This window comes from Aplysia californica, unplaced genomic scaffold, assembly GCF_000002075.1.
Source record: "Aplysia californica isolate F4 #8 unplaced genomic scaffold, AplCal3.0 scaffold00720, whole genome shotgun sequence".
Lineage (NCBI taxonomy): Eukaryota > Metazoa > Mollusca > Gastropoda > Aplysiida > Aplysiidae > Aplysia > Aplysia californica.
The window spans coordinates 151368-165597 of record NW_004797990.1 but is presented as its reverse complement, the minus strand read 5'-3'; the positions used below and the strand labels follow the sequence as shown (position 1 = coordinate 165597).

General features: G+C 42.2%; 1 protein-coding gene across 1 annotated transcript in view; it reads left to right on the top strand.

Annotated features, from left to right (window-relative positions):
• LOC101859817 (serine-rich adhesin for platelets) overlaps nucleotides 1-14230 on the top strand; it is a gene marked incomplete at its 5' end in the record, with an annotated part of 209444 nt that overhangs the window by 53452 nt on the left and 141762 nt on the right. Inside the window, 6 exon segments of the mRNA XM_013088306.2 lie at nucleotides 862-972; nucleotides 1888-1999; nucleotides 2615-2750; nucleotides 3539-4582; nucleotides 5906-6061; nucleotides 6972-7008. Coding sequence (XP_012943760.1) covers nucleotides 862-972; nucleotides 1888-1999; nucleotides 2615-2750; nucleotides 3539-4582; nucleotides 5906-6061; nucleotides 6972-7008 — 1596 coding nt within the window.

The following is a 14230-nucleotide window of genomic DNA, read 5'->3' as shown; positions in this document are numbered from 1 at the left end:
CACACACAAACACACACACAAACACACACACAAATGTGCACTTCCAAGCGTGCATCTCTTTTCTTCAGGCCCCATCGGATCCCAAGAGAGCTGAGCAGAAATAATTGGGCCCATTGCAGCAGAACGACTCCCCCCCTCCCCCCATTGTTTTAGTGAAACATTGTCCATAAACACCTGCACTCTCATAAATATAAGAAACATTCACATCTGTGTGTCTGTTTCCTACTTCCTTCTTCTTCGTTCTGACCAGAACTTAAAGCCGCTCTGGTTTATTCATAGATCTTTTTTTGTTTAACTGACTGTTGTACTCCTACTTCTATAGAATATCATGATGTTGTGTTCTGATTGTAATGACAATCTTTGACAAGACAGAATTCAAATTTACATCCTTACTGCTCTTCCAGAGACTGTTAATTGTGGGTTCTTTGGTAAGATTGCAGAGTATATTTCATGTAGTGAAAGAGGTAATCTTATGAAACTCTTGTCTGTGTCTTTTTGCTGTGATGTACTTCTGTAGTTGTTCTTCATGGACAGGGCTGATTTTGCCCCTTTCTTAGTGGGTTGTTGTTGGATGCTCTGGTGTAGTTTGCTCCTTCTTTCTTATCTAATCTTTCCTCCTTTTTTGTGTCTGTTACTCTCTTGTAACAGCTCAAATATTTGGCACATATTATATGACGTTATTGTAATGCAAGTGCCGTAAAAACTTACTAAAATTAAAAATAAAAATAAAATAAAACAAACCCTTATCTTATATCAATAATTTATGTTAATGGGAACATAGAACAAAATCAGTGGTTTAACATTGTTATAAGAGCTTACTTTCCAAATGTATCTGTGACTCACAACCTCTGTTTTCTGCAGGATGATGTGCTCGGTACTGCATCGCCAGAGCAGCTGAAGGCAAAGATCAAACAGGACATTGACGCGATTCGTCAGAAACTTGAGAGACGAGAGACTGCTCTGGGCTTGCTGGTAATCGCTGGATTTACTTGTTCTAATCTGTCCCCGTTGTTTTATGCGAGAAAAATTCTGAAATTATGCAACCTGAGCCCAAAAATGTGAAGTTTTGTGATTCTGTAAATTTTAACAAAGAATTATAAAGGAAAATAATTAGAAATTATTCAAAAAATGATACAATATTGCTAAATTATGCAGGGTGCGTAAAACCACGGGGACAGTCTAATGCTGAAAAAAGCAACGATAATTATGTTTTCTTTTTGTTGTCATTCTTGGGTTTCTTTTTTGTTTTGCTTGCTTTTTGTGTATGTCCTGTCGTACTATTTCCTTACTGTAGTTTTTGTGTATGTCCTGTCATATTATTTCCTTACTTTAGTTTTATTGATTGGGTACCCTTTTACATGTGTTCTTATTTCTTTAATGGGCAGACTTGTGAGCCTTTCTTTTGAAAAATTATGTTTTTAAAAATAAATGCACATACCCACACATGTATAAACACACACATTTGCAAGCGCAAGTGAACATGCACTTACACACACACACGAACACGCACCATTCACTTATTATATTAGATGAGACAAGCCGTTGATAATTGTCCTTTTGAACATTTCAGACCACTTTATGAGTTACTATATCAAAGTTTTTCTAGAACAATACTATTTTGCCATACTTTCAGCCTGATAGATAATATGACATAGGCCTACCTATATACAGTATAACAGTATAATGCGGATAGGTCAAACACAAAAGATGTGAAATAAAGCATCTGTCGAACTGTGCCTGCGGTCCCATTTTTTTTTCTTTCTTCTGTATCTTTGAAAGATATCCCTCGAACTGCGGATCCTTGGAACTTCTGAGGCCGATCCGGACGAATTTGAGCTATCCGTGTTATACTGTATGTCCACCCTTCTTATTTGTTCATAATTTCAGAGGAAGAGCAAGCTAAATCTACCGACTGCCTGGAGCTCTGACGTGAGTCACACCAGCCACTGCACCTCTTGGCTGCGCAATCGTCGACTGTCTCCCAGCTCACCGTTGCTTGGTAAGATACTCCAAGTATTCCTTTAGTGGCGAACCACTCACCTTTGAGGAGGCCGTTTATTGGTTTTGGAAGTCATCTTGGTTATTTGTAATAGCAAGTTACCAGAATTTCTTTTGTTTTCAATGTGGATTAATTTTTTATTTCTGACGCGGTTAAACCCACTAGCCAGGGCCCTGTTTTGGTGTGAAATCTAAAACTACTATATGTCACTGAATTGGTCATTAAATCAAAACAAGTGAACTTATTGTGCATCTAAATGAATGTTTTCCCGTTAAAAGATAACTGTTTTTACGCAATTGCGAAAAGTAATTTGACGTCAAAATCATTGTAACGGTATGTGCCAGAGCCTCTGGCAACGGCTCACCAGCTCCAATCGCAAGCTGCTGGGAGCGGCTTGACAAAAATGAGGAGTTAAGTTTTAGAATCTTTCTTGGCGAGATGACATTTACAAAATTGCTGCTTTCCATTCTTTCCGTGCTTAAGTGTTTTTCAGGGTTGCGACATGCTTTTTGGACCGCTTAAGATTTTCATCCTTGTTGAAGAAAATTAGGTATTCAGCCTCACCTACCCTTGTGCGTAAAATCTATCTGCTTTCTTTGTCTCTCTTTTTCCCAGAAGCGCTATCTATTGACATGTTCAATGGGAACCTGCCAGGATACCAGGGTCAGTACGCCGTGTCCCCCACCGCTGTCTCCTGTGAAGATGTGGACTGCTATGAGTGCCGCGCCGCACGCCTTATCCTACAACACAGGTTGGTACCTTATCCTGGTCTGTGTCTGAAAACATGAGAAATACTGCTTGAAAAGATGGGAAATGCTGCTTGAAAAGATGAGAAATACTGCCTGAATAACAGCCCACTGATCAGCTCTAGCTGCATACTCTGATGTATTTAGCAAGATGATATGAGGAAAGTCAGGTGAAATGCCTGAGAAGCAAATATTATGTTACATTTAATACAGTCGCACACAGTCAAATGGCCAAATGTATAAGACAGTCTCCTTTACAAACGGCCTCTTCCCATTTTTCCCCTTTTATTTTTTTCAACATTATAATGACTCTGTGCAAGACCGCCACCTGTCTAATATGACGACTATCTTAGACAGTTTCAGTTGTAGTTTGAAAATTTCTTTCTTGAATGCTTTTTTCTTGGTTATATAGTAAGAATTTCTGGCATGGGTTTAAAGCCCCAATAATTTCAGGGATAGGATGCTGTTTTCTTCCCACATTTACATGACCTGAATGGAGAAAATTATTAAAATCTTTGAAATGTTGAATAAGTGTCACTGTACAGCAGTGGGGCTCACATCATCTATGTCCAAGGTGATGATTCAAAATATTATTCGAGTTTTCAAAAATAAGAACAACAGGATCTTTTGTATTGTCTTGCCCAACCTGCTGAGCTTGTCAAAGATTCTTTTGAAGTACTTGTGAAGTTATTGCTATATAAATGCAATAATTATGATTATGATCATTATCATTATCATTATTTTATTATTATTATTATTATTATTTTTATAAATTTCTTTCCTTCGTCTTCAGGTTCACTGCTTCTTGTCCCTCCATCTCCGTGCAGCAAAAGAAAGGAGTGTCTATCGCTGATGGCGAGAACAATAACAGTCTACCCCCTGGTACAGCTCAGGACAATCTGGTGTCCACACTGGACAACGCTGACCCTCACAGCCTCAACTCTTGGCCTGACTCTGAGACTCTGCCACTGCCTGCGAAGAAGCGGAGAAGTTTGTACGGCAGCAACAGACGATCCGATTTTATCAGAAACTCTGGCCGATATCCAGGCCTGAGCAAAGCCTCAGCCAAAAAGGCTCTTGGAAATTCCAGAGATTTATACTCTTACTCTAATGGGATTCCTTTCACCAGCCCTGTTTATGTTTCTGGTGTGTCTACAAATGGCAGGAGTTCCCGAGACGACACATGGGCTGAGCGTCCTGGTCAGTACAGCAACATGGCAAACCAGTCATACACAAGCCTCTCCCTGGATGACTGCAATAACTCTTTCAGTGCCACGCGCAGGTCCAGCTTTAAGACAGCCGTGGAGAACAGTCAACAGTCTTCTCAGCTCTCTAGCATGGACAGCTCGTTTGGAGAGAAAAGTGGCTGCAACGTTTCAGCGGACGTCTGCGGTACAGGCGAGACATCACCCGAAGAGTTACGGCGGCCTAGCTTCTGTGCTGCTATTGAAAAAGGTCAACAAAGAGAATCACCTCTTCCTCCAGGTCAAAGAGAGTCGCCACTTCCTCCATCCAACCTGAAACCCATACGAGTAACAAACTCAGGTAGTAATAGTCCAGTTGGTCAAGGCACGGGTGCGCTGAAGCCAGCAGGCGAGGTTGTTACAAAGACGGTCAAGTTCCAGCTGGACGAGGAGCGTGAGGGAGACGAGAGCAGCCGGCAGACAGCGGAGTACCCCGGAGCTGTGGCCTGGAGCTCCGCCTCCAGAATCCCCAACTTGAGCAGTTTTGGGTCAGACTCCTTCTTGTCCTCCTCCTCCTCCTCCTCCCTGGCCTACGACTCTACCTGCAGCTCTGTGACGTCTGTGTCCTGGGACGGGAGTGGAGACAACAGAAGGTAACCTACATTGTCCAGGCTTTGTTCTTGTCCATGGACATGGGACAAGTCACTACCTCAGAATTACAACCCCCCCCCCCCGGGCAGTGCCACTGACTGAAGTGTCTTTAGGCCATTCCCAAAAGGGGGACATTTCTCGTTCAAGCATAGTAGAATTGTAAATGGGCTGACTCATGTCACACTCATAACTGTGCCTGATCTACAACAGGGAACTGCTGCTTTTTCTTTCCTGGTCCTTACTATTGTCATTTTCCTCTACTTCTTTTGTATGATTGTCACTCTCTTGTGACCTGCTATTTTGGGGTGCCTTGATAGTCGAAGCAGACCTTGTGCTGTTGAAGCTAGAGAGGTGATCAGAGTAAGTCTGATTCCCTGTAAAGACTTCTCTGTTGATATCCACCCCTTGGCGCTCATATGACCTTATGCAGTTGTGAGCGCCGTAAAACCCTCTACTATAGAACTACAAAGTTCTACCTGCTCAGTACCCAGATCTAGTTCTGAGAAATTTGATGTAACAATTTTTGAGTTTCACAAAATGTCAAGCTTTTTCGAAAGTTCTTTGAATATCTCGATTATGACTGCGAATATTTTAACGGTTTTGATAGAGCATATAGAGCATTTGTTTTCTGATCTCATAGACTTATTTAATCAAAACAGCCAAAAATGTGAAATAGTTGAAGCGGAAATGAAGAGTTCTGTATTTTCCTTGTGTTTTGAGGCATTGAGAGGGGCAAAATGTTTAGAGGTTCAGAACTGTCTTCAATTATTCTTTTTCTTCTGATTTGGGTTTGTGATTTTTTAATCTGTTCTGCTTTTTATTGGCACAATTATTTTGAAAACTGTTATCCGCATTTCACGTTTTGCTCTATATTTAATACTAGAAAGTAACTGCTTGCTACAATAGCACTGCTTACTCTGTGGACAATGTATAAATGATGCTTTCTGTCTTGCATAACTAAAAAAGGTGTTGCATCTCAATTATTAAAAGAAATGATGTCAGACTTGCTTCTCTTTCAGTAAGGAACAATTTATTCATCTTTCATGGATCATGATCTGTGACTCAACCTGCTGAATGACTGTAACAATTGGTAGATTTTAGCTTCGGTATTAGCCTGTCCTGTCATTTTTGCCTGGAATCCGACTATACTTCGCCTGCTTGATATTGTTCTCGTATTCACTTCTCCAAATTGTAGAGACAAAGAATGAAATACAAGAAATATTCTTGTTGCTGTAGAGTCTTGACTTCTTGTACTCAGGCTTTGAGACTTAAAAGTTAAATTTCTCTTGTTGAATTGCCGTCCCCCCCCAATCCCATCTGCACAGATTTGTATTACCTGGGAGAGCTCCCCCTGTGTATGTGAAGGCACTCAGAGTGGACACCGGCCATCTGGGAAATCCTTCTCTAGAGGACTGGGACCTTTCCCCACAGTCTAACGTTGAACTCTTCAATGGTTCTGGCGATCGTTTCACCCCGATTCAGTGAGTGGGTTTTTGACTCTTTGAAAAGTTTGCTGGTGAAATAAAGGTTTGGAGTGCTATATTATACGTAGCAGTTTGTTGACTGAGCTGTTCATAAAAGGGTTTGGAAATTTTATTTCATTTGTTCAAATAGATCTGAGCATGATAAATTACACTTAGTTATCTTTTGAAATGGCATGAGGTGCACTTTCCTTCTGCTGGAATTATTCTTGTATGCCACTATTTTTAGTTTTGTGCTTGATAAATAATATACAGTTGAAATGATCTGAGATAGCCACCAAATGTCTTAGACAGTTTGACATCTTACACAGTGTCATTAATATTGTAAGTAAAAAAAAATATGCAAGGGATGAAGTGGAAAGTGGCTGCTCGTACAGATGATTGGCTTATATAGGTGGCTGTTAAAGCCGTTAGGACTGTCCTTTATGTTCATGTCTCTCTTTATGTGTGTGTGTAAGTGTGTGTGTGTGTGTGTGTGTGTGTGTGTGTGTGTGTGTGTGTGTGTGTGTGTGTGTGTGTGTGCTGGGATCCAAGTGTATGTGAAGATCAAAATACCCAATACTATTCTGGGACCCATCCTTTGACATTCCTTATTTGTGTTGAGTAAAGTGTTGGTGTGTGGTTGATGGTTGCTCTTGTGTGGTATGCTCCTTCTTTCCTATCAAACGGCTATCCTCTTTATCTCTCCTTCTTTTTTTAATGTTTGTTACTCTCTCGTAACACCTCTAATCTTCGGCACTTATAATTTTATGATCATAATCATATTGTGTTGCAAGTGCCATAAAATGCTAACTAAACAATAAGAGTAAAGTTAAGAATTAAGCTTGTGCCTTTAGACAAAAAAATAAGAAAAACATTTATTGCGCTTTAGTTGCAACATCTGATGGACAATTTTCTTTCTGCTGTTCAGGCCCAGCGAGTCAAGTACAGGAGCAGAGCCACAAGGGGTGAGTAAGACATTTTCTGTTCACTCATTCTACCTGTCAATGGAAACAAGCGGGTGGTTGGAGGGTGCTACTGGTAGACCTTATACCACTTTGCTTCCCCTCAATACTTCTGCTTCTGTCTGCCTATCTTGCTTTTTCCCATCACAAAATGGCCCTTATCGTCTCAATGTGTTTCCCTTTGCCCAAGAATATGGGAGAAATGCTGATCCAGAGATAATGGGGCTGTGTGGTTTGCCACTTCAGATTCCACGTTTGTTGCTTTTAGTTTTTTTTGGTTTTGTTTCTCTTGTGTGCTCATTGGGGGTGGGGGGGGGGGGGGGGGGGTGGGGGGTGCCGGCTGATTTTTGGGGGTTTTTTTCAGTCCGTCTTAGACTTTTTTTCTGTCGAGACTCTTAAAATTTTCCCTCTGCAGAATGACTTTTACTGAGTGTAGGCTTGTATTCCTTTCTACTTTTTTTCAGTGCTATTATTGTATTGGCATTTGGTTTGGACTCTGAGAACAGCACAACCGATTTTTTTGTTATAACCCAGCTTGTTATATTATTATTGTTTGTTACTGCTGTTGTAGTTTACAAATCAGCACGGTACCAGCCATCTATTTCCTCAGTTTTGACTCAAATAATGATTTTCAAGTTGTATTGTGAGTGTTTCTCCTTCACTCAATGCACTCCTTCTCTGTAACTTTTGTCCACATGTGTATTTTAAGTATTTATCATCGGTCAGTAGCCTACATTGTCTAGCACATGGCCGATATTGGCCCTCCGTGTAATTGTAGTGGGTACTGGAGATAATCTAGGTATTGACAGGTATAATTAAATGCTCAGCTTGGACATATATACATGTACGTGGTCGGTGCGACAATGTTAGCCTGTAAAAAGGGCAAAAGTGGCACTTGCTGTAGAAAAGGTTGACGACCACTAGTCTAGTTTGTACTTATGTTCGTTGTGTTACCAGTCTTGAGAGGAAGCCCAGTGCGAATGTCTCATCGCACTGAAGTGATGTCTTTTTCTTGCTTTCTCATCACGTTGGACATCACTTGAGTATACTTTAGAGTACATCACTTGAGTATACTTTAGAGTACATCACTTGAGTATACTTTAGAGTACATCACTTGAGTATACTTTAGAGTACATCACTTGAGTATACTTTAGAGTACATCACTTGAGTATACTTTAGAGTACATCACTTGAGTATACTTTAGAGTACATCACTTGAGTATACTTTAGAGTACATCACTTGAGTATAATTTAGAGTACATCACTTGAGTATACTTTAGAGTACATCACTTGAGTATACTTTAGAGTACATCACTTGAGTATACTTTAGAGTACATCACTTGAGTATACTTTAGAGTACATCACTTGAGTATACTTTAGAGTACAGGCCTCATACGTGGCCGGGGGGACGTTGAGGGGTGGGGGGCAGCACGAGTCTGGATAGAAACTGTCTTGGATTTCTTTTAAGCTAATAACAACAACATTAGAACAGCATCAAAAACAACAACTTCCGCAACAACCGACTCGTTTGCCCCCTTAACCCTTTGGAGACACACACACACACACACACACACACACACACACACACACACACACACACACACAAAAACACACACACACGCACATACACACACCCACAGGCACACACACCCACAAAAACACACACACACACACAGACTCACACACACTAACACGCACTCACAGACAACAACAACGACAGCAACAACAACAACAACAACAACGTAAGCATCCACCTCCTTCCCGTCATCACAACAGGAACCTCGGCACAACAGGCGGGTCCCCACACGGGACTTCACCAGTTGTGAACGAGCAGCGCCAAAAGCTCCCAACATTTACCTGGCTTGGTGATAGGATACATTAGAGAAGAAAGAAGAGGGATGAGTCCAAGTGATGAACACGTATTATATTGACTGGCACTCCCTGTTGTTTCCACAAGAAAAGCTGAAGTGGGACGGCCTCAGCTTATCTCGACCGCTTTAACTACTCACTAGACTGTAAACAACACGTTAGTGATGAGGGATTTGTAAGAGTTTACCTTGGAGGAAATTAAGCCATGTTGTTCACAGTCAAGTTATTGAATGATAGCCTACCGCTCAGTGTGGGAAAAGTGGAAAGAAAACACTGTAGAGTAGAGATGAGTACACGTGATGAACATGACTTTATAGTTATAGGCCGGCGCTGCCGGCCTCTGTGGTGTAGTAGTTACGCGCATTGCTGTCTCGCGCAGGAGACCCGAGTTCGATTCCCGAGTGGGGAGAACATCTTTTATCGAGTATCTTGATTTTCTTGCTGAAATGTATCCTTCTCTGCCCTTCATGGCCCTGACAGGAAGGACCGGAGCCCGCTTTCTAAATTATCAAACTGTGTCCATGGGGGCGTAAAACACCTACATTAAAGCCAACACTTCCTGTCTCAACCATCAAGAGAGCTGTAGACGGAAATCACCGCTGTATCTATTCCTCCTACCATGAACATAGATAACAATTTAGTGGCTTGTGATGTGAGGCTTTGGTGGTACCTTTGGGCACCCTGTCCGTCAACATGGATGGCATTCTGACAACCTGTAGTACCTTGATCCTCATCCGATTGTCTTGTCATTATCTTGCCATCAGACATATCGTACCTAGGTGAGAGAGCGAGTGAGGTGTTTGCCCCGCTTTGCCCCACTTTAACAAACCTTTGCACACTGCAGACATAAATCCGTTGGCTCGGGCAACTAGTCCTAGACAAAGCAAGTTGGAGGGCAACGACCACTGAAGTTTCACGAGTTAGAAATTATGCTGAAGCCAAGAGAGTAGTAGTAAGTGGAAATACATGTAGAAGCTTTCAAATGCTCAAAATGTGGCAAACTGTTCTCTGCCAGAATTGATCTCATTGGTCATAGCGGAAGCCACACGTAATCTAAATCCTTATTTCTTTTGTTCAATTGAGAAGTATTCTTCTCTGCATATACAATGGTTATCGTCTGAGACAGAGACTGACGGAGGAAATATCCCTACAACTGTACAGTAACGGGAATTGTTTTGTTAACGCTTGGATTTGTGAGTTATGAGCAATCAAGTCCTGTCGTCCACAGTCAAGTGATCGAATGATGCCATTTCTTGGTGCAAGACTTTACTGAGAAAAGAGTATAGAGTGATGAACTATACATTGTATACGGGGCCAACAAGCCGTTTTTGGACCATTAAGATAAACGGGGCACTTATCTCGGCCGCTTTGTCTTATAGCCACCATACCGTATGGCCTTACTTGCGCTATAATGGATGCTTCTCCTTTTAGAAACGGTCAAGTCATTTAACGATTGTAGGAACGGTCAAGTCATTTAACGATTGTAGGAACGGTCAAGTCACTTAACGATTGTAGGAACGGTCAAGTCATTTATCGATTGTAGGAACGGTCAAGTCACTTAACGATTGTAGGAACGGTCAAGTCATTTATCGATTGCAGGAACGGTCAAGTCATTTATCGATTGCAGGAACGGTCGAGTCATTTAACGATGCTTCTCATTGTAGGAACGATCGAGTCACTGAACGGTGGTATTCTTGAAGGAAAGGTCGATTATTGAACGATGGTACTCCGTGTAGGAACCGTCGAGTCGCGGGAGCACTTGGAGAAGAAAGTAACACCATCGAAATGCTCTTTCTCCCCCGCTTCACCATTATTATCCTGCGTGTCTCTCTCTGTGTTTACACTCACAACACCGGCGCCAGGCCCAGGTATGATGTGGAAAACATTATGGGTCCATGATGAGCCACTCCAGGCACCCTCACCCGGTTCCGACCAGCCAGATGAGGGTGTGGTCGTCCGCTACTTGCCACCTATACTACAGAAGGTATAGGGCTATTGAGGTTGTAAATCAGCTCTGGTGGCTGTATAGCCCAGGAATAATAATTGTGAGGTAGCGTGATGGAATCAGGCTCTCGTTAACTTTTGGGCTTGTAGAGTTATTGGTATCATCTTAAAGCTTGTTCATTTGTCTTTATTTGGAAAAAAAAAAAGTACCATTTATCTTGAATACAAGTCGAGATATTTGCGATTGAAGGAGGTGGGGGTCATCTTTTTTCAGAGGTAAAATTAGTGAGAAAATGGCTGCCAAAGATTAGTTATTTCCTTAGCTTAAGGGCCTGTAGTAACTGAAAATTTACATTTTTGTGCCTTTAATCAACGTTTTTCAGAAACTTCATACAGAAATGAGTTCTTTAATGGGCATGAAAGGTGTTGAGCCCCCCCCCCCAAAAAAAAAAAAAGAAAAAGAAAAATTCACAAACCTGCGGAAAAATGCAGGTTTCTTCACTTTGATTATTTTGACGAGAGCCTGATTCCTCCACGCTGCCTCACCTATAGTATAGCTGTAGCTGGGCTGTGGGTGTACCCACCAGTCGTGACCTCACGGCCAGAGGCGGTTGTCGACCAAGGATTTTATAATAAAATAAGGTCCTTGTAGAAGACCTATCTCATACTGTTGGCGCTCTATTTTATTTCCCTGTTGTTTTGAGGTTGGGAAGACTGTGATTTAGACCAGGAGTTTACGCTATTGTTGTTGTTGTTGTTGTTGTTGTTGTTGTTGTTGTTGTTGGGGCGAGAACGAGAGAGATAGAGAGAGAGAGAGAGAGAGAGAGAGAGAGAGAGAGATACGAACAGGGGTGAGGGATGGAGGGAGGGAGGGAGGGAGAGAGACAGAGAGGGAGAGAGGGACAGAGAGGGACAGAGAGACAGAGAGGGACAGAGAGACAGAGAGGGAGGGAGGGAGGAAGACACACACACACACACACACACACACACTCTCTCTCTCTCTCTCTCTCTCTCTCACACACACACACACACACACACACACACACACACAGACAGAGAGACAGAGAGACAGAGAGAGAGACAGAGAGAGAGAGAGAGAGACAGAGAGACAGAGAGACAGAGAGAGAGACAGAGAGAGAGACAGAGAAAGAGAGAGAAAGAGAGAAACTGTCTCCTGCAGATATTGGATCACGAGTTTGTGTCCCCGGTCGATTACTCCCAAGACGTCCCCGTCCCGTAGACCGGAGTACGTAACAACAGCTCCGTGGAGGAGGAAGGCTTCCACTACTTCCAGATAACTAATCGCCCCTTCGTGACGACCTGTTCCTCTCGTTAGCCAGACACTAATGGACTGTGGTGTGTGTGTGTGTGTGTGTGTGTGTGTGCTATAGATCTACATCTAGACTGTGTGCTATATGGCCAGAGTGTGTGCTATCATCACCGCAGCCCCATCTAGCCGCCCATCGCCCCGTCCTAAGGTGTCGCTCCATCGCCGGACAAATTGCCATTATGTCGCCCAGCCCTCGTGCAGCTCTTGATGTTTTGTGTTAAAGTTACCCTCAGCTAGAGGTGGGCAAAATCCGGATAATCTATAAGGATAATCGGATAATTTTCGATGAAACATTTTCCGAATTCACACTCTTTAACTCTCTTTCCTGACACGTTTGCCGAAGTGGGTGTACTCATTTGTTGAAGTGATGCTAACCCGTTTATCGAAGTTGTTCTAACCCATTTGCCGAATGAAGCGGTTATTATCTGGATTTTGTTAAAGCGACTCATTGCCCAGCTCTACACTCAGCCGTTATGTAGATCTATTCGTCGACTTTATTTCTGTACTTTCAATAAGTTCCCCTCTCTCAGTAAGCTGATAATATGATCGCAGATTTACAGTTTCGGTACCTGGCGTCTGTGATGTGGCGGTTGTTATAATAAGACGTTTAAATTCGTCGTCACAGTTGGGGAGAATTTTTATTGAACATTTCGCGAGGTCTTTCTGTTGAGGCGTGATCTATCTCTCAGCCCGAGTTGGCTCTAACAGGCAGACAGTCGAAGCCCGCCTCCTAAATGATCTAAAGTGTGTCGATTGAGGGCGGAGGTTGATCGTAAACACTTACATTGGGGGGGAAATAGGAAAGGAAAAAAAGGTAGGTGAATTAATGTCTTTTAAAAAAATGCTGTACGCTGACCATTCCCCTATTGTATAGGCTATTTATGTCTTCGGGGAAAAAAACAACAAAAAAGTAATGCGCCCCAGGCTTCAAGCGACCACTGAGTGATTTTTCCCCCTCGCGATAACGATGCGTGAGATGACCATTAGCGTTAGCAAAAAAAACGTGCTGAGAGAGGGAGAAGATGACGCGATTGGGTTCAAGGTCGTCATGTGTGACTGGTTTCAGGACCTTGCCAACGTCGACAATGACAGTCGGTCGGTCACCCGTGCTATACATCTAGCACACGTAATCGGGTTGTTGTTTATAAGACACGACGTGTCGAGATGAAGAGGTAAGTGTTGGACAACCGCTGTTATTTGTTTTCCTTCTTATTTTGTCAGATGTGGTGAAAAAATAGCGATCACTTCCAGGAGTGTTGGAATCAGAATTGTTGAGGCATGTCGGAGGATGAAAACAGTATTGCGAAAACAGTGTTTCCGTAGTTTACTGCCAGAGTCTTGCCTCTCCGTGGACTTAATGGTAATTCTCCTCTGTGTTTTCCTGTTTTCTAAAGGAATATATTCGGATTTGTTGGGGACAGCGTCCTTCCCAGCAAGTACATTATAACTGACGTCAGCAGAATCTGGTGAGCCTTCTTTCTTGTTTGTCTCTTTGATTTTTTTTATTTAGTGAAATCGCACTACCCTTGTAATGGAGGGGATACATCATTATACATTCTTATTTTTTAAACAAATTGTTCTTTTGCCGTAGAAGTGTTTTGTTCGCCTGAAGTGTGATTGTTTTCCTGTGTGAAATATTAACACCTTTATTGAGCACGAAGAAGGATGGGTGTGGTCACAAATTGATCATATCTCGACAGGTGCTTATTTTGTTGTTCTTTTCCTATCGTAATATCGTTTTTACCCGCAGCCTGAAATGTAAATTCTATAATATTATAGTAGTTTTTGTGGCCGTGAGACGTAGCAAACTTTTACGAAACAAAACAAACAAAAGGTGTTGTGTCTCCCAGCACATCGGCCACCTGTTTAAGACAACCACCCTTAGAAACGGCCACTCCCCCCCTCTTTTTATTTTTACATTTATATGATATTTTCAAAGACGTCCATCATCTAAATTTCCCCATCGACAACGGTGACCGTCTTGGGCAATATTTACCGTCATACAGTTGGAACATATTGTCATGGCCATGGTGTTGTAACGCTCCGAGATAGAGAGAGAGAGAGAGAGAGAGAGAGAGAGAGA